General features: G+C 34.5%; 1 protein-coding gene across 4 annotated transcripts; it reads left to right on the top strand.

Moving 5' to 3' along the window:
• Positions 1-7266: 7266 nt before the first annotated feature.
• On the top strand, positions 7267-17698 carry LOC139495202 (AN1-type zinc finger protein 6-like). 4 transcript variants are annotated; one of them, XM_071283409.1, is made up of 5 exons: positions 7267-7409; positions 11624-11881; positions 13674-13811; positions 14189-14287; positions 14978-17698. In XM_071283409.1, exons 2-5 carry the CDS (start codon positions 11641-11643, stop codon positions 15124-15126), a joined length of 627 nt encoding a protein of 208 aa, XP_071139510.1. In that variant the 5' UTR covers positions 7267-7409; positions 11624-11640; the 3' UTR covers positions 15127-17698. The 4 variants fall into 4 exon arrangements, with proteins under 4 accessions (XP_071139510.1, XP_071139512.1, XP_071139511.1 ...); XM_071283411.1 differs by having other exon boundaries at positions 7282-7409; positions 11624-11824; XM_071283410.1 differs by having other exon boundaries at positions 7301-7423.
• Positions 17699-18206: the final 508 nt, after the last annotated feature.

Genomic DNA, 18206 nt, shown 5'->3' with positions numbered 1-18206 from the left:
TGTCAGCAGGTTGGTAGTTTGTCATCTGTTGCCAATAGGTTGGTAGTTTGTCATAATTGTCAGTAGGTTCGTATTTTATCATCTTTTGTCAACAGGTTGGTAGTTTGTCATCTTTTGTCAGCAGGTTGGTAGTTTGTCATCTGTTGTCAGCAGGTTGGTAGCTTGTCATCTGTTGTCAGTAGGTTGGTAGTTTGTCATCTGTTGTCAGTAGATTGGTAGTTTGTCATCTGTTGTCAGTAGGTTGGTAGTTTGTCATCTGTTGTCAGTAGGTTGGTAGTTTGTCATCTGTTGTCAGTAGGTTGGTATTTTGTCATCTGTTGTCAGCAGGTTGGTAGCTTGTCATCTGTTGTCAGTAGGTTGGTAGTTTGTCATCTGTTGTCAGTAGATTGGTAGTTTGTCATCTGTTGTCAGTAGGTTAGTAGTTTGTCATCTATTGTCAGTAGGTTGGTAGTTTGTCATCTGTTGTCAGTAGGTTGGTAGTTTGTCATCTGTGGTCAGTAGGTTGATAGTTTGTAATTTGTTGTCAGTAGGTTGATAGTTTGTCATCTGTTGTCAATAGGTTGATAGTTTGTCATCTGTTGTCAGTAGGTTGGTAGCTTGTCATCTGTTGTCAGTAGGTTGGTAGTTTGTCATCTGTTGTCAGTAGGTTGGTAGTTTGTCTTCTGTTGTCAGTAGGTTGGTAGTTTGTCATCTGTTGTCAGTAGGTTGGTTGTTTGTCATCTTTGGTCAGTAGGTTGATAGTTTGTCATTTGTTGTCAGTAGGTTGATAGTTTGTCATTTGTGGTCAGTAGGTTGATAGTTTGTCATCTGTTGTCAGTAGGTTGGTAGTTTGTCATCTGTTGTCAGTAGATTGGTAGTTTGTCATCTGTTGTCAGCATGTTGGTAGTTTGTCATTTGATGTCAGCAGGTTGGTAGTTTGTCATCTGTTGTCAACTGGTTGGTAGTTTGTCATCTGTTGTCAGTAGATTGATAGTGTGTCATCTGTGGTCAGTAGGTTGGTAGTTTGTCATCTGTTGTCAGTATGTTGATAGATTGTTATCTGTTGTCAGCAGGTTGATAGTTTGTCATCTGTTGTTAGCATGTTGGTAGTTTGTCATATGTTGTCAGTGGGTTGGTAGTTTGTCATCTGTTGTCAGTATGTTGATAGATTGTTATCTGTTGTCAGCAGGTTGATAGCTTGTCATCTGTTGTCAGTATGTTGATAGATTGTTATCTGTTGTCAGCAGGTTGATAGTTTGTCATCTGTTGTCAGCATGTTGGTATTTTGTCATCTGTTGTCAGTAGGTTGGTAGTTAGTCATCATTTGTCAGCAGGTTGATAGTATGTCATCTTTTGTCATCAGGTTGATAGTTTGTTATCTATTGTCAGTAGGTTGATAGTTTGTCATCTGTTGTCAGTAGGTTGGTAGTTTGTCATCTGTTGTCAGTAGGTTGATAGTTTGTCATCTGTTGTCATTGGTTGGTAGTTTGGCATCTGTTGTCATTGGTTGGTAATTTGTCATCTGTTGTCAGTAGGTTGGTAGTTTGTCATCTGTTGTCAGCAGGTTGGTAGTTTGTCATCTGTTGTCAGCAGGTTGATAGTTTGTCATCTGTAAACAGTTGTCAGCAGGTTGGTAGTTTGTCATCTGTTGTCAGTAGATTGGTAGTTTGTCATCTGTTGTCAACAGGTTGGTAGTTTGTCATCTGTTGTCAGTAGGTTGGTAGTTTGTCATCTGTTGTTAGCAGGTTTGTTGTTTGTCATTTGTTGTCAGTAGGTTGGTAGTTTGGCATCTGTTGTCAGCAGGTTGATAGTTTGTCATCTGTTGTCAGTGGGTTGGTAGTTTGTCATCTGTTGTCGGCAGGTTGGTAGTTTGTCATCTGTTGTCAGTAGATTGGTAGTTTGTCATCTGTTGTCAACAGGTTGGTAGTTTGTCATCCGTTGTCAGCAGGTTGGTAGTTTGTCATCTTTTGTCAGCAGGTTGATAGTTTGTCATCTGTTGTCAGTGGGTTGGTAGTTTGTCATCTGTTGTCGGCAGGTTGGTAGTTTGTCATCTGTTGTCAGTAGGTTGGTAGTTTGTCATCTGTTGTCAGTAGATTGGTAGTTTGTCATCTGTTGTCAACAGGTTGGTAGTTTGTCATCCGTTGTCAGCAGGTTGGTAGTTTGTCATCTGTTATCAGCAGGTTGGTAGTTTGTCATCTGTTGTCAGTAGGTTGGTAGTTTGTCATCCGTTGTCAATAGGTTGGTAGTTTGTCATCTGTTGTCAGTAGGATGATAGTTTGTCATCTGTTGTCAGTAGGTTGGTAGTTTGTCATCTGTTGTCAGTAAGTTGATAGTTTGTCATCTGTTGTCAGTAGGTTGGTAGTTTGTCATCTGTTGTCAGCAGGTTGGTAGTTTGTCATCTGTTGTCAGTAGGTTGATAGTTTGTCATCTGTTGTCATTGGTTGGTAGTTTGGCATCTGTTGTCAGCAGGTTGGTAGTTTGTCATCTGTTGTCAGTAGGTTGATAGTTTGTCATCTGTTGTCAGTAGGTTGGTAGTTTGTCATCTGTTGTCAGTAGGTTGATAGTTTGTCATCTGTTGTCAGTAGATTGGTAGTTTGTCATCTGTTGTCAACAGGTTGGTAGTTTGTCATTCGTTGTCAGCAGGTTGGTAGTTTGTCATCTGTTATCAGCAGGTTGGTAGTTTGTCATCTGTTGTCAGTAGGTTGGTAGTTTGTCATCCGTTGTCAATAGGTTGGTAGTTTGTCATCTGTTGTCAGTAGGATGATAGTTTGTCATCTGTTGTCAGTAGGTTGGTAGTTTGTCATCTGTTGTCAGTAGGTTGATAGTTTGTCATCTGTTGTCAGTAGGTTGGTAGTTTGTCATCTGTTGTCAGCAGGTTGGTAGTTTGTCATCTGTTGTCAGTAGGTTGATAGTTTGTCATCTGTTGTCATTGGTTGGTAGTTTGGCATCTGTTGTCAGCAGGTTGGTAGTTTGTCATCTGTTGTCAGTAGGTTGATAGTTTGTCATCTGTTGTCAGTAGGTTGTTAGTTTGTCATCTGTTGTCAGTAGGTTGATAGTTTGTCATCTGTTGTCAGTAGGTTGGTAGTTTGGCATCTGTTGTCAGCAGGTTGATAGTTTGTCATCTGTTGTCATTGGTTGGTAGTTTGGCATCTGTTGTCAGCAGGTTGGTAGTTTGGCATCTGTTGTCAGTTGGTTGGTAGTTTGTCATCTGTTGTCAACAGGTTTGTAGTTTGTCATATGTTGTCAGTAGGTTGGTAGCTTGTCATCTGTTGTCAGTAGGTTGATAGTTTGTCATCTGTTGTCAGTAGGTTGATAGTTTGTCATCTGTTGTCATTGGTTGGTAGTTTGGCATCTGTTGTCAGCAGGTTGGTAGTTTGGCATCTGTTGTCGGCAGGTTGGTTGTTTGTCATCTGTTGTCAGTAGGTTGGTAGTTTGTCATCTGTTGTCAGTGGGTTGGTAGTTTGTCATCTGTTGTCAGCAGGTTGGTAGTTTGTCATCTGTTGTCAGTAGGTTTGTGGTTTGTCATCTGTTCATGTCCGTCATATTTGTTTTTCGTAATAAGTTATGTTGTAAATCATCAGTCCTGCATCTCCATCAACCGTTATGAAAGAGGCATATTTTTCTAGTTATTAAAAAACAGCTCGGGATATAAAATCGGTATCCCTACAAATAAATTGAGTGTCATCTCTCAGATTATGACTGATCGATCGCTATTGGAAGTGCTGTGTATTGTCTCCGTGTTTCGTGGATTCACATTCCCGAACATGATACCGTATTCATACCAGTAATTGAAAGTGCTCAACTTTTTGAGCACATATTTCGTCCTATTTGTCATCTTATTTTTAAGGATCTGGGTATGTATTTGTCTCTTTGTTTTTCTCATTTTGATTGACGCTACATTTGTCCCTTATTTCTGCGACAAAATTAATTTAAATAAAACTCAGATGAGTGAGGGGTAGAAAGTGTTGCGACCAAAGAGTGTGGGTATATATAGTTTTATCCAACTCCGATATATTTATTTATGTAGTTAATTGTGGTGAAACCTCACTCCCCTGATACGCGAAAGGGGAAAACCGAAGAAAGTGAAAGAAGGCAGACAAAGACAAAAAAAAAAGCCCGCGAACTAGAAACGACGAAATATAAAGACAAATAAAATACCCAGACACATAAAATGAAAGATCGAGGGACGAGGGTAAGGACTGAGCAGATGCAATAAGCATTTGTATCAACTCCAATATACTGAGACAAATATACTGCATGGAAAGAATAATTGGAATCAAAACGGACAACCACTGAAATATTATAGGGAACGGAGTTGGTCTTTTTAGAGTAAATTTACCCATACACATAAGAAAAATGACGCGATTGTCGGAATAATGAGATGTCGGAATAATGGACTGTCGAAGTAATGGGTTGTCGGAATAGTGGGCTGTCGGAGTAATGGGCTGTCGGAATATTGGTTTTCGGACTAATGGGATGTCACCGATTAATTCTTACAGCATACAGATATTGTTTTCAATTAAGTTGTATCATTTAAAATTTTGAAGCCATCCACATTCCTTTATTATAAACGATCACTCATTTTCATCATCTCAAACATATAAGACTGAATAAGATGTAATGTATAAACTACCGATAAATGTTATTCTTCAAAAACACTGCAACAGTCAAACGGCCTGCTATGAAACTTAAATAAACAGACCAAATAAAATTGAGAAAGAAAATGGGGAATGTGTCAAAGCGACAACAACCCGACCATAGAGCAGACAACAGCCGAAGGCCACCAATGGGTCTTCAATGTAGCGAGAATTCCCGCACCCGTAGGTGTCCTTCAGCTGGCCCCTAAAAATATGTATACTAGTGCAGTGATAATGGACGTCATACTAAACTCCGAATTATACACAAGAAACTAAAATTAAAAATCATACAAGACGAACAAAGGCCAGAGGCTCCTGACTTGGAACAGGCGCAAAATTGCGGCGGGGTTAAACATGTTTGTGATATGTCAATGAGACAGCAGCACATCGACACAAACAACCGAACGACATCTAAATGTAAAAGTGAGCAATAGACATGCGTTTATTCATTATGTCAGGCTGAGTCGAGTAGCAACATGAAATACTATAAATAAACTCATCATATATATATACCAACATTGAGAAATTTTGTATTTTCGCAAGACGTACGTTTCGTCTACAAATGACTCTTTACTGACGCTTGGATCAAAAACATGATAAGGAAGCCAAATAACCGTTTCCCTATAGTTTAATCATGAGTTAAACAGCAGCATATAACATCTAAAGAAAATGACACATATTGATATTCAACCGTAAGAAAATTAACATTTCTCATCATTCTCTAATTTTTCTGGACTGTTCAAATCAAACATGAAATACTATTTATCCATCAGTTATTACAAATCCATCTGGTGCGTGTCTGGTTGAATTCAAGGCCGGTACTTGTCCTTTGGAAAGTTTGCCGTGCTTCTACAATTGTAAAGCCAGAACTTGGTGTAAACTTTCCGCCTTCTTCGTTGACAACACCGAATATTTCATTCATTTTAGAAAATTTTACATCACCAAATGGAAAGTCCGCGATTTTTTACTTATCATCTAAATATGTTCATCTTAACATAAAAAACACATTCACAATATCTACGTGTTGTCTAAATTTCGGTACCACGATTTCCCGAGAAATACAAGAAAAACATTATATCCCCCAAAAAAATGATATATCCCGAGAAAAAGACTTTTTATGGTGTTATGCTACTTTTTATAGTGTTATACTACATTTAACAATATTAAAGAATATTAATTAAAGATATTACTCGTTTTTATTCAATAAAAGTGCAATTTCATTTCAAAAATTCGATTAGTATGATTTGTTACGTATGCAAATTCCTTGTTAATACAAAATACTAAGTTTTCCCAAATTTTGTTCATCAAAGAAATATGAAGGCAATGCATGGCTTGTTATTATTTTAGTAACACTTGCAAATAAAAAAGTAATTTACGATTTTGGTGCTTGTTCTTCCAAAAAAATGATTTCTGCAAAAAAAGTTGGCCGGACGTAATCTTGTATTTCTCGGGAAATCGCAGTACCCTCTAAATTTGGGGGTTAAATTTGACGCTATTTTTCAGAGCCTGTTCACATATTAAGACTTCATGTCACGCTCAAAAATGAAATTAGAACAGCTGTTACTGTGGATCTTCTGAAGATCAGTATTAAAGCGAAGTGGCCACTATTGCATCTGTGACAAGGTTTGTATTGATGTCCCGTCTACGGTGGTAGTAAGCCATAATTAAGGCAACCACCATTTGATTTTTGGAAAGGGGGTGGGGGCAATGGATTTTTTTGGAAAAAAAGTTTGTTTCCAGTTATAAGAGAAAAATGTTTGTTTCGCCCCAAGGATTTGTAAAGTGAGACTATACAAATCCTTGTTCACCCTCAGCTGCCACTATATATGTAATGCTAAAATTGAAAGAAAAAAATTGTTTTCGACTCGTCGCCAAAAAAATAAATAGTTTGTCCGGGGAAAAAAATCTATAGTCCCCCCCCCCCCCCCTGAAAATAAAATCAAATATGGTTGCATGCTGCCTAATGTTTTCTAGTCTGTGATGCCGTCCCGTCAGTCGTTCCGTCCTATAATATCTATATAGGGTAATATGTTGTTTGTTAGGGTAGCCTATATTAAATTACAATCACGTCAACTTTAAAACTATATACACATTCATTTTGACTTGTTGTTTTTTGGTTTTGTTGTTGTTGGTGGTTTTTTTTTTTTTTTTTTTTTTTTTAATATATACATGTATATATATATATATATGCCAAATTTAATAGGCATTTGAAACATAACTTATCTAGTTTGCGTTTCAAATCACGGAAATACTAAAATGTGATATTTTAGGCGAGTCATACTGTCCTATGGATATATTCTTGTTTTTATTCGATTTTTTTTTTCTATTCAAGAATAGTTTTATAACAAGCTAGAATATTAAATGAAATATAAAGTCTTAAAGAAATGAATAAACCCAACAATTTGGAACAACACTTTCAAACCTAACAAATAGGTTAACATTACATTCTCGAAGTATTTTTGAACAGATATACACATCCTGTTATTTTGGGTTTCTTTGTTTATTACCTTTTCCTCTTTCGTTTAAAAATTAATTCCAGAATAGTCGAAATAGTGAGTCGGAACTTCGTTTGTGTTTATTTATAGAATTGTGACTAAAAATAGATGACACATTTCCAGGGTGTATCCCGTACGTCATTCCTTTATGCCTCCTTTTGGAAGAGGAATCGGCCAATAGAGTAATTCAATTCCCGTCACGTGATAACAATAATAAGAGGGTGACACATTGAGGATAAAAGTCTACACGTAACAGAGAGAACATCTTAAAAAATTCAAGTAAAACAGATACCTCCAGGTTTGAAAATTAATGTGTGTAGTATTGATATATTAATCTCTGAATTGAGTATAACAAACATAATGTTTTTCACCATTATTAACCGCAATCAATGAAAAAAGGCCACAATGTAATAACAAGGTCGCCATTTTGATATCAGAAATACCAAACAAACAATGAAAAGGGTGGGTCGATGAAGAGATTCCCTGAAGCAGCAGACAAAATAAGCAGAAGAAGGAACACAATTATCAATTTTGAGGATTTACAGGAGGTAAACTGAACGTTTTCGTATAAGGAAAGGACATAATTGTCCCGGAAATGGTCGTCAAACGTTCAATATTGCTTTATCATGAAGCATCGCATAATCTGATCATTCATTCCAGGAGTGAAAATTTCCATCAATCAAATTATTGAATAATGTTAATGTTCTAAAAATAAATGGTTACTCTATATCAATCTTGTTTACTCCATATTTGTTATAAATTAAACTGTAAACAGGTGATGTAATCTTTAAAATTTTAACAAGACAAAAACAGCTGATCAACAGGAACAAAGATGTTGTTGTAAATACATGTATTTATGTTATATCTGCATCTATTGGTTGAATACATACTCTATTAACACTTGAGTGACTTAACTGTAGCTATTAACTAATCATATTTTAGTCTATTCCCAACTAGTTTATATAAAAAAAAATGGGGGGGGGGGGTATCAACAAGAGTGTAGACAATGATGGTGTAAGTGTAACAAAAAATATGTTCCGGCGTGACATTTGTTCCGCTGGAACTAATTTCATAGGAAATATGTTCCGCCGGAACTTATATCACAGAAAATATGTTCCAGCACTGTAAAATTTGTTCCGGAACTAATTTTTTGACCAAATATGAAATAAGTTCCGGAACAAATATCATAGCTCTATGAATTTTGTTCCAGTTAATATTAAAAGTTTTAAATAAGTTCCTGTGATATTAGTTTAAGACCAATATGTACATATTTCAAAGAAATCAATGAATAAGTTCTTCTCAAACTTATTTTCACTGAAATAAGTACCTTTGCAACATATTGCACAGCGAAACATTTTCTTGTTACACTTAAATTATAAAGCAAGCTAAACATTCTAAATGCTGTACTGAGTGTGCTGGCATGGGATACATGTGCAATTATTGTAGACATGACTGTAAAGTTCTACAGGATAAAGCGATGGTAATTTATCATAATTTGTATCTATGTTTTATGTGGTATTCCTCCTTGGTTCCTGTTAACTGTCATGGCCCTGTTTCTAGTCATACATGTACTTGTCATGGAACAGTTTCAAAAGAGTGTGTCTTTTGTTTCTTCATGTCTTTTGGAATCATTAATCAGTTATTTTGTCCTTTTCAAATTAGTTCATATGTTCATGTTCATCTTTGACTTTAATTTTTTCTGAAAGATTTTTCTTATCCTACTCTTTTCTGGCTCAAAGTGGGACTGTCATTTTGATATTTTTTACGTTTATAAATAAAACATTTGCTATAGTCCACAAGATTCTTATTGGATGATTTACATTTTTCATTTCAGTATTATATTATCAATATAATATACTTATTTTTATAATGCACTTGAATGATAACTTTAAACTCATTGATGACAAATGTTCAGTATATAACATAACCTGTTTAACCAGTGGAACATATTTCACAGACTAGGAACTTATTTTACCAGGTGAGGAACAAATTTCACAAACCCAGAACTTATTTCACCAGGTGAGGAACAAATCTCATAAATCTGGAACCTATTTCACTAGGCAAGGAACAAATTTCACCAACCTGGTACTTATTTCACCAGGTAAAGTGTGGAACTTATTTCATAGAGATGGAACAAATTATATTGAAATTATCTATGAAAAAAGTTCTCCCAGAACATATTTCCTGTGATAATAGTTCCACTGGAACTTTTTTCACAGGAACAAATTTTGGCTCACATAAGTAATTGAGTACATGTATGTGTAAAGTTCACATGAAAAAATACTTCCCATTGGTTGCCTTCGGCTGTTGTTTGCTCTATGGTATGGTGGTTGTCGCTTTGACATATTCACCATTTCCTTTCTCAATTTTATTCCCATTCTACAACTAGATTATTCCTGTCCATTTTAAGCTGTTCCCTTTGTGTTTATTTTTGCATGAACAAAATAGATTTATGAATTACGATCGTCATAATAATGATAGGTGAACAGACTGATAATTACACCACAACAATCTTTGCAAAAAATATTATTTTGCAAATGAATGGGATAACATTTTGCAGTATATATCAGCCTTCACGACGAGTGGCAGCCCAGGCAGCCTAGGCTGGTAAAATTGCTCTCGGGCCTGTAAAAATCAGACCTACGGGCACACAGAATCTAACTAAAAATTTTCTAAATTGAGCTGCGGGCCTGTAGATTTAGCAGTTCAAGGTGAAGACTGATATATATGAAAACAGATAAAAGTTTCCAAATTCAGGCTTTATTTATTTATAAGTAGCACAGACAAGTAAAAACACTGGTTACCTCTTCTGATGAATTATCTGTCCTGTACCAGTATTTAATGTGGATTGACTGATAATAGCAGGGCTTCCAAAATGGTCATATATTATGGTCATTTGTAATATGAGGCAGGCATTACCTGTGAATGGGGACGAAGTTTGTTTAAATTATTTTTTTTGTATTTTAAGTATTTGTTAAAAAAAAGATACAGAAATACCGTAACGTTTCTGATTTTGGTTCTGTTGTTAGGGATTTTACTTGTGACGTTATTTAAGTTATGACGTCATGTTCAATGTAAACAAAGAAACGCAATGCATCAGGTAGGCCTAACGTTTATTCATACCAAAGACAAAGAATGATTAAAAATGAAATATTGGTATTGTGTTCCTTGAGTTCCTATATTTTACTAGACTAATCAAAGTCTCACGACAACAAGACCGGAAGAAGGAAGTAGAGTTATGTGTTCTGCACAGATCCGGAAATTAAAAAACACGACAAAAAAAATTTGAAGGATTTTGAGTTCATTAGTACAATGAAAAATTCTGGAAATTTTCCCGATTTTTTTTTTTTTTTATTGAATTTTCTTCTGTAAAAGGGGACTTTGTCCCCATATAATATCCGGTAAAAGTCTGACTGGGCAAAGCATGAAACAGTCAACTACTTTTTAGTATTTAAGGCTTTTTCAGTCATTTTAATATAATTCACTATCTTTTTGACCCAACCTTTTGCCTTTGTATATAAATAACATCCACACATTTTCGGTCATAAAAGTGACAAGATGATTAATAACTATCAAAACAACCCCTACTTCAATACTTTCTAATTTTAATCAAGCCTAATTAGTTGTTGGACAGCTAAAATCTTCCTGTTCAAGTGGCAGGTAAACTACTTTCAGTACCGGACATCGTATAAATTGATCGGTCTATTGATTTAGTCCAATAGATTAAGATTCTAAGAAATTAGTTTATCAACATGATTTGTTGAAAAATTTAAAAAGGTTTTAATGAGAAATCGTCAGAACTACTATCATGGATTCGTATGAACTAGAACATGTGCGCGCATTTGCACAGGTGGGAAATTTAATTATGCATCCTACATTTCTTCAAAAATGCTAAAATTATCATTGATACCCGTATCTAACGTTCATTTCAAGTATTTTGTTGAAGATATAACGTGGAAAGAGCTTCTTCACTCAGTCGTGCTTTGTAAACGTACACAGATTTTACATATCCGTTTATGGTCCATGTTTTACCATTGTCAAGTCAATATCTGGTTTTAAGAAAATGTGAGTTTAAAAACGAAAGTAAAATATTGACAATGTCATTTTGCACAAATAAAGAGTCTAAGGCAGATATGAGCATGCTGATGTGCACACTTTGAATGATGCACTGCCAATTTAACAGTTAACACCCAAACATCAAATTCATATCAAAGTAAAGTTTATCTAATGTCAATCATTTTGTCAGTCATTGGAATGGCCATCTATTGACCATAATTGCCTTTTGTGACTAAGTCTTAAGGGATTAAAATTGGGATCAGATATAAAATGTCCGGCTGGCTCAAATATTTTTTGGAAGCCCTGGATAATAGCGATAGCAAGGTTATCCATACAGCATGTACAAATGTACAGTATCGGTTGTTGATATTCTATGATTTCTATGATTGATTGCTGTTTTGCACCACATTCTTTATTCAATGATTGGTAATGTTAACGCCATTTTTTATTTTGCAGGAGGATCTTGTTGAGTCATGTCGTCTATGGAACAAAATGGTAATCAAAATCTTCCATCAGTCGTATTGTGCAAAGCTGGCTGTGGTTTTTATGGTAACGATGCATTTGACGGAATGTGTTCAAAGTGTTATAAAGATGTCCTAAATCGGAAACAAAATTCATCACCAGTGAGTGGACGTATGAGTCCCCCGTCGATGTCAGGTGAGACAGAGACAACTGTAACCAGTGTGACTTCATCGCTGTCACAAACTTCTATAGGTAATACACCTTGCACTCCTCTCTTTGCTCTGGAATTAATGAAACAAGCAATTTTTCTAGATCTGAGCTCATTACTTGGCCATGTATACTTGCCAGCTTTCATGATTTAGACATGAATTATAATTTGACCCTTTGTCCTCATACCCTCACGATTGTAAAAAAAAATAAAAAAAAACCAACATCAAATTTCCAACCTTTTTGCTCATAACAGGGACATGGGTAAAAGTCCTCTGTCGATGTCCGGTGAGACAGAGATAATTGACACTGTAACCAGTGTGACTTATCGCTGTCACAAACTTCTATAGGTAATACACCTTGCACTCCTCTTTCTATTCGCTAATTTGGCTTAGGAATGAAATGAGCAATTTCTGTAGCTCTTCAAGCTCATTACTTGGACATGTATACCTGCCGACTTTCATGATTTAGGCATGAATTATATGATTTGACCCCTTGTCCTGATTCCACGCTCACGATTGTTAACAAATATTCAAAAGATGGAATCAGTTATTTCTCCCCAATTTTTCTCATAAGTGGGACACTGGGAAAAAGTCCTCCGTTGATGTCAGGTGAGACAAAGACAACTGTAACATTGCTGTCACAAACTTCTATAGGTAATACACATTGCACTCCTCTCTCTTCGCTAATTTGGCTTTGGAATGAAACAAGCGATTTCTCTAGCTCTGAGCTCATTATTTACTGTGACATGCAAACCTGCCAACTTTCGTGAATGTAGGCTTGAATTACATGATTTGACCCCTTGTCCTGATTCCACGCTCACGATTGTTAAAAAATATTCAAAAGATGGAATCAGTAATTTCTCCCCCATTTTACTCCTAACTGGGACACTGGGAAAAAGTCCTCCGTCAATGTCAGGTGAGACAAAGACAACTGTAACAAACTTCTATAGGTAATACACCTTGCACTCCTCTCTCTTCTCTAATTTGGCTTTGGAATGAAACGAGCTATTTCCCTAGCTCTGAACTCATTAATTATTGGACATGGAAAGCTGTCAACTTTCGTGATTGTACATGTAGGTATGAATAACATGAATTTGACCCTTTGTCCTGATTCCACACTCACGAAAGTAAAAAATATTAAAAACAAGAATGTGTCCCCAGTACACGAATGCCCCACTCGCACTATCATTTTCTATGTTCAGTGGACCGTGAAATTGGGGTAAACCCTCTAATTTGGCATTAAAATTAGAAAGATCATATCATAGGGAACATGTATACTAAGTTTGAAGTCGATTGGACTTCAACTTCATCTAAAACTACCTTGACCAAAAACTTTAACCTGAAGCGGGACAGACGGACGAACGGACGCACAGACCAGAAAACATAATGCCCCTTTACTATCGTAGGTGGGGCATAAAAAATGGAACTGCAATTTCTCAGCCATACTGCTCATAACTGGGTCATGCGAAAATGAAACAAGCAATTTCTCTAGGTCTGAGGGCATTACTGGGTCATATATAGCTGACATAATATATTCAGCTATTTTTAACTTCAAGAATGAAATATGAGACCTGTTTGAAGATATAATCATGATGATATCAGACAATTAAAGCATTTATAAAGATAATAATAAATTTAAAAGATAGTCTTGTGAGATAAATAATTGGTCACAGAGGGTCTTAACAGACCTGTTCGGGTATGGGGAATTCAACAATCTTTTAGCATGTCCCAAGAAACATCAGAACAAATGAATTATCTCAAAATTTATAGCAAAATTCTATCAGATAAAAGACTGTGTGAAAATGTCTATAGAATAGTTTTATGTTTTTTAATAGGATCACAGGAAACACTGAAAGATAGTGTTTTAATGACATCAATGTCTTCTCCCAGTGTAGAAACAGCCACACCAACTGTTTCCCTGCCAAGTACGAGTCAAACCAAGGAGGAAGATAAAGAAGAGGAAGGGGCAACAGGTAACAAAACAATACAGTACAAACATATTTCAGGGTCCTCACTGAAGGATGTTTGAAGGCCAGTCCAAGGACTATCAAATTTTGACCATGGACAGACAATCACTGTTTGAAACAGTGAGTAGATGAAATTTTATCGCTAGTAATTTAGGATTTCAGCATCCATGACAAAAAATGACTAGAAAATGAAATCAAATTTAGATAATTTTAAAACTTTTGGTATTCAATGGTGATATATGTATATATGTGCTGAAATGATACAACATTTTATAATCTAAATGCACAACAGAAAACTGTGTCGTACATACATGTACATATTATTATTAAGCTCAAAGCTCAAACATAAATTACCTTATTATCGATTATTTGAACTTTTTTAGGTGGAGATGACCCAGCAGAAAGCTCTTTACCATCAGATGATAAGAAAACACCAAAGAAAAATAGATGTCATACTTGTAAAAAGAAGGTTGGACTTACAGGTAAATGATAAATTGTGCTTGTTGAGAATATATTGACTTGCATGAGGTAGATTTCTATCCAACAACACTCATTTTACACATGTTAAAAAAAATGTTGCTGTTTCAGATATCTGGAAACCCTTTAGCTTTTTTAACAACAGCAATTTAAAAACAAAGTCAGGATAACATAGGCTAAAGGTTTTATGGATATCTGAAACATCAAAGTACAATGTACAGTCTTCAAAACTAAGCCTTGGCTCACATAAAACAGCAAGTCATACAGGGCACCAAAAAACCCAGTTAAAACAGGAAAACTAATATTTTAATCTGAAAAAAACCCCAAACAGAAACAAATATGAGCCACATCAACAAAAGACAACCACTGAACATCAGGTTCCTGACTTAGAACATGTGCAAACAAATGCGGCGGGTTAAAAGTGTTTATAAGTACCAACCTTGGCTCTAACCTAAAACAATAGTGTAACATCACAAAATATCTAAATCAATAACTAAACCAAGTGAAGATACAATGCACAAAGGTAAATTTATATTTTCTTTTTTGTCTGTCATGAACATTAATTCCTGACTTAGGACAGGTTGAAACAACTGCAGTAGGTTTAAATGTTATGATAGTCTCCAACCTTCACCCTAACCTAAAACAAAAGTGTAACATCAGAAACGCTATAATATATGTTCTTTTATTCTTCTCAGGTTTTCCCTGTAGATGTGGTGGACTATATTGCAGTACCCACAGATATTCAGATAAGCACGATTGTAACTTTAACTATAAAGAGATGGCACAGGAACATATAAGGAAACAAAACCCTGTCGTTGTCGCTTCCAAAATTCAGAAGATTTAAAGACTTTGTGATAAAATTATACGTGTTTTCATCATGTCAGGAGTAAATTACAGTCAGTTCAAACGAACCTTGCAAATTTTATATTTTTCGTCGATTATGTGTGATAAAATTATATACGATGTCTTGCTAAGTATTTACTATTGTATTAAATAGACGATTTATTCAGTGCTTTTAAATATATTTGCGTTTTTTTTCTAATAATGTTTAAAATTTGAAAATGTAGACCTTATTTGCAATGTGTGTTTGAACTGGGTGTAATCAACAATGCAAAAAGTGAATATATATTTATCGACAACCATTACAGAATTACGAAGTCTGGATGTTTTTTTTTTGTTATTTATTTACCCTTGTTAATTAAATAAACACACAATATATGTCTGTTATTTCTCTGAATGTCCACCATGTTTGATTAACTTTGAAAAAAAATCATGTTTTGCAATTTTTTTGAAATTTATCAGTTTTTGAAAAATATCATATTTAAATTGTTTTTGTGACTGAACATTTCAAGTTTTATAACACAGAAATCGTTTTGCACAATTGATTTATGAAATCAAGCTGGTAAATTGACAGTTTGGTGCAAATATCTTTTTCAATTTTTGTTACCGTTGAAATCATGTAAACAGGTCACATTTCTTAAATTCTCCATCTTCACAATTTTCAATTTATCCAGAAATCAGTACAATATGTCATTTTGAACATTAAATGTGTAGTATTTTTTTTCTTGAAAAATCCTAATACATATGTTTATACATGAATGTTTTAATTTGTATTATTTTAATTTTCAGGCTAAAATAAGCCACGTTTTATGATTGAGAATTTTTTCGTTCTATAGTTGTAATTTGTTTATTTAAATTTGTTTGTAACGATTGTATTTTGTTTAATAATCAATATACTAAATATTTTATTACTGACCCTGTTTGGTTAGTTCTGTGACAAGAGTTATAATAATGGGTTTTTTATTTTGCGACATTTGTTAATTTTTTATGTGTGCAGGCTTTACCGAAACGTGTATAATGTGTAGGATGGCTGTATCTGAATTTCACCTATTTGCTTATTATTACGAGTATTGAAGTAAATTCTGGTTGTATTGTTATCTAGGAAATAATTGAATGTGATGGGAAAAGTTAAGAAATGGAAATATTTGCCGATATGAGAAATAAAAGTGTAGCTCTTGAGGGCAGATTTTTTTTTGCCTGTTAAGCTAGTTTTAATTTCCTTGAATGAACAAGTTCTGCCAATAGTGTGTATGGTTTTTGGGCTATTTATAGAAGCAGAATGGAGCATTTTATAGTGGTTTTGTTTTATTTTTTCAATTTGCTGATTAATAAACTTCTTTGGTTTGTCTTTGAATGAAAAGTTTGTTAAAACGTTAAGAGGATGTGTAAAAGATTGAGCTTACATAATTGATGTTCTCAATGAATGCCTGATGCTTTTCGTTAGATGTCAGTATCCAATTTATATCAAGCAATTTGTGTTAAAATGATTTTTATCATTTGACCTTTAGTAGGGTCAAGGGATGTTTAAAAGAGACCTTTAATGTTTCACGAGTTACTGTGTTTAATAATGCCTGTTCTATATTTGGAAAACCTTAACATCGTTATCAATTTTATATCATTTTGAATGAGTATTTGTACATCTTTAACTGAAATTTTGATGTTAATATTACTAATTTTCCAGACCTGTCCAATATGCAGCTTCAGATTCTATTGCATTATGGGTAATTTCATTGTTCACACATCAAAATGAAAATAACGTTGCACCATTTGTTGGTTACCCAATTAACACATTTTGTTGTCACACTTTTGAAATTATTACCCAGAATGCAATAGATTCTGAAAAATAAATTGATTGGAGAAGGTTTATTTAAGATGACATTGTATACAATTGCAAACAATACTGAGTAGGGTTCGAATGCAGTGTCCAGAATTTTCCTTGAAATTTCAAAGTTCTATTTCATTATAATTTTTGCAAATTTAACAGATTCTTTAGGTAAACTGTTGGCTTTTAAATCACTGCATTTAAAACAAACTATAGAATAAAGATGTACAAGAACTCATTTAAACCATGCATTGTACAATTCCATATACCATTTTAAAATTTCACATCTTTTGTATGTATGTCACCTGATTTTTTGGGAAGATTTTGATTGGATGATAGAATAAATTGAAATTAAGAGAAAAGTGTGGGATATATGCAAATCAGTTGAATGATGAATGTTTTTGCTGAGTTATATTTTATGGACAGTTGACAATTTTGTTGTTATCATAAGGGGCTTGGGGTGGTTAAATTTTTCTAACTTATTCAAAGTGAAATAGAGGCTTTGAGGGAGACACAATTTTAATTTATTTTAATAAATATACTATTCTACTCTTTCCAATTTGCTTAAATCTTCTAACATGAAAAGTTATTAATGACTAATAGTCAAGAACACCAGATTAAAAAATGATTATCATCCTCATTGTCCATGAGGCATAACCAGTGAGTGAAAATGCCTGTGTAAGAATGTTATGTTTCTCTCAATAGATTTATATTATTATAATTATATAGGTGATATTAAAATGATAGCACCACACTTCTTAGTTGTTAATTTTTATGCTGTAGCGGAGGCGTCATTAAGTTTTACTTTTGTCTGTCCGTACATCCAAAAGTTGGTTTCTGTTCTTTAACTTAAGTTTGCCTCAATCATAGTTATGAAACTTGTACACAATGCTTATAACAACTAAAAACAGATCAGGTTTGAATTTTGGTGGAGTAACTTTTATTTCGTTAAGCAGTACAAGCCAAATGCATAGTCTATGCCATCTGCAGGTTGAGGAACTCTTTGAGAAACTCTATAAACAGTCAATGGTGGTGGTTGACCTACTTATTTGTCATTTTAGTGTTGTGGGATTTTATGCAGACCCAGTATTATTTACCTGTCCAGGAACAACTTGATTAAGGCTTCAGCTTTGACCTATTTACTTTAAACTCTTTAACTAATATTGAAGTTGGTAACAGTAATTATAAGGATAAGATGTACATGGATTGCTAATTGGACAACTCTCCATTAAAGAAATAATTTTATTTGGTGAATGGTGTTC

The sequence above is a fragment of the Mytilus edulis genome, chromosome 11 (genome assembly GCF_963676685.1).
Source record: "Mytilus edulis chromosome 11, xbMytEdul2.2, whole genome shotgun sequence".
NCBI lineage: Eukaryota > Metazoa > Mollusca > Bivalvia > Mytilida > Mytilidae > Mytilus > Mytilus edulis.
Note: the sequence above shows the minus strand (reverse complement) of the source record. Positions and strands in the feature narration are given on the sequence as shown.

Excerpts from the sequence above, each read along its gene's own strand:
- LOC139495202 (XM_071283409.1), top strand. The coding sequence starts at position 11,641 with ATGTCGTCTATGGAACAAAATGGTAATCAAAATCTTCCATCAGTCGTA. Across the intron at positions 11,882-13,673 it reads GCTGTCACAAACTTCTATAG|GATCACAGGAAACACTGAAA; the intron begins GTAATACACCTT and ends GTTTTTTAATAG. Across the intron at positions 13,812-14,188 it reads AGAAGAGGAAGGGGCAACAG|GTGGAGATGACCCAGCAGAA; the intron begins GTAACAAAACAA and ends GAACTTTTTTAG.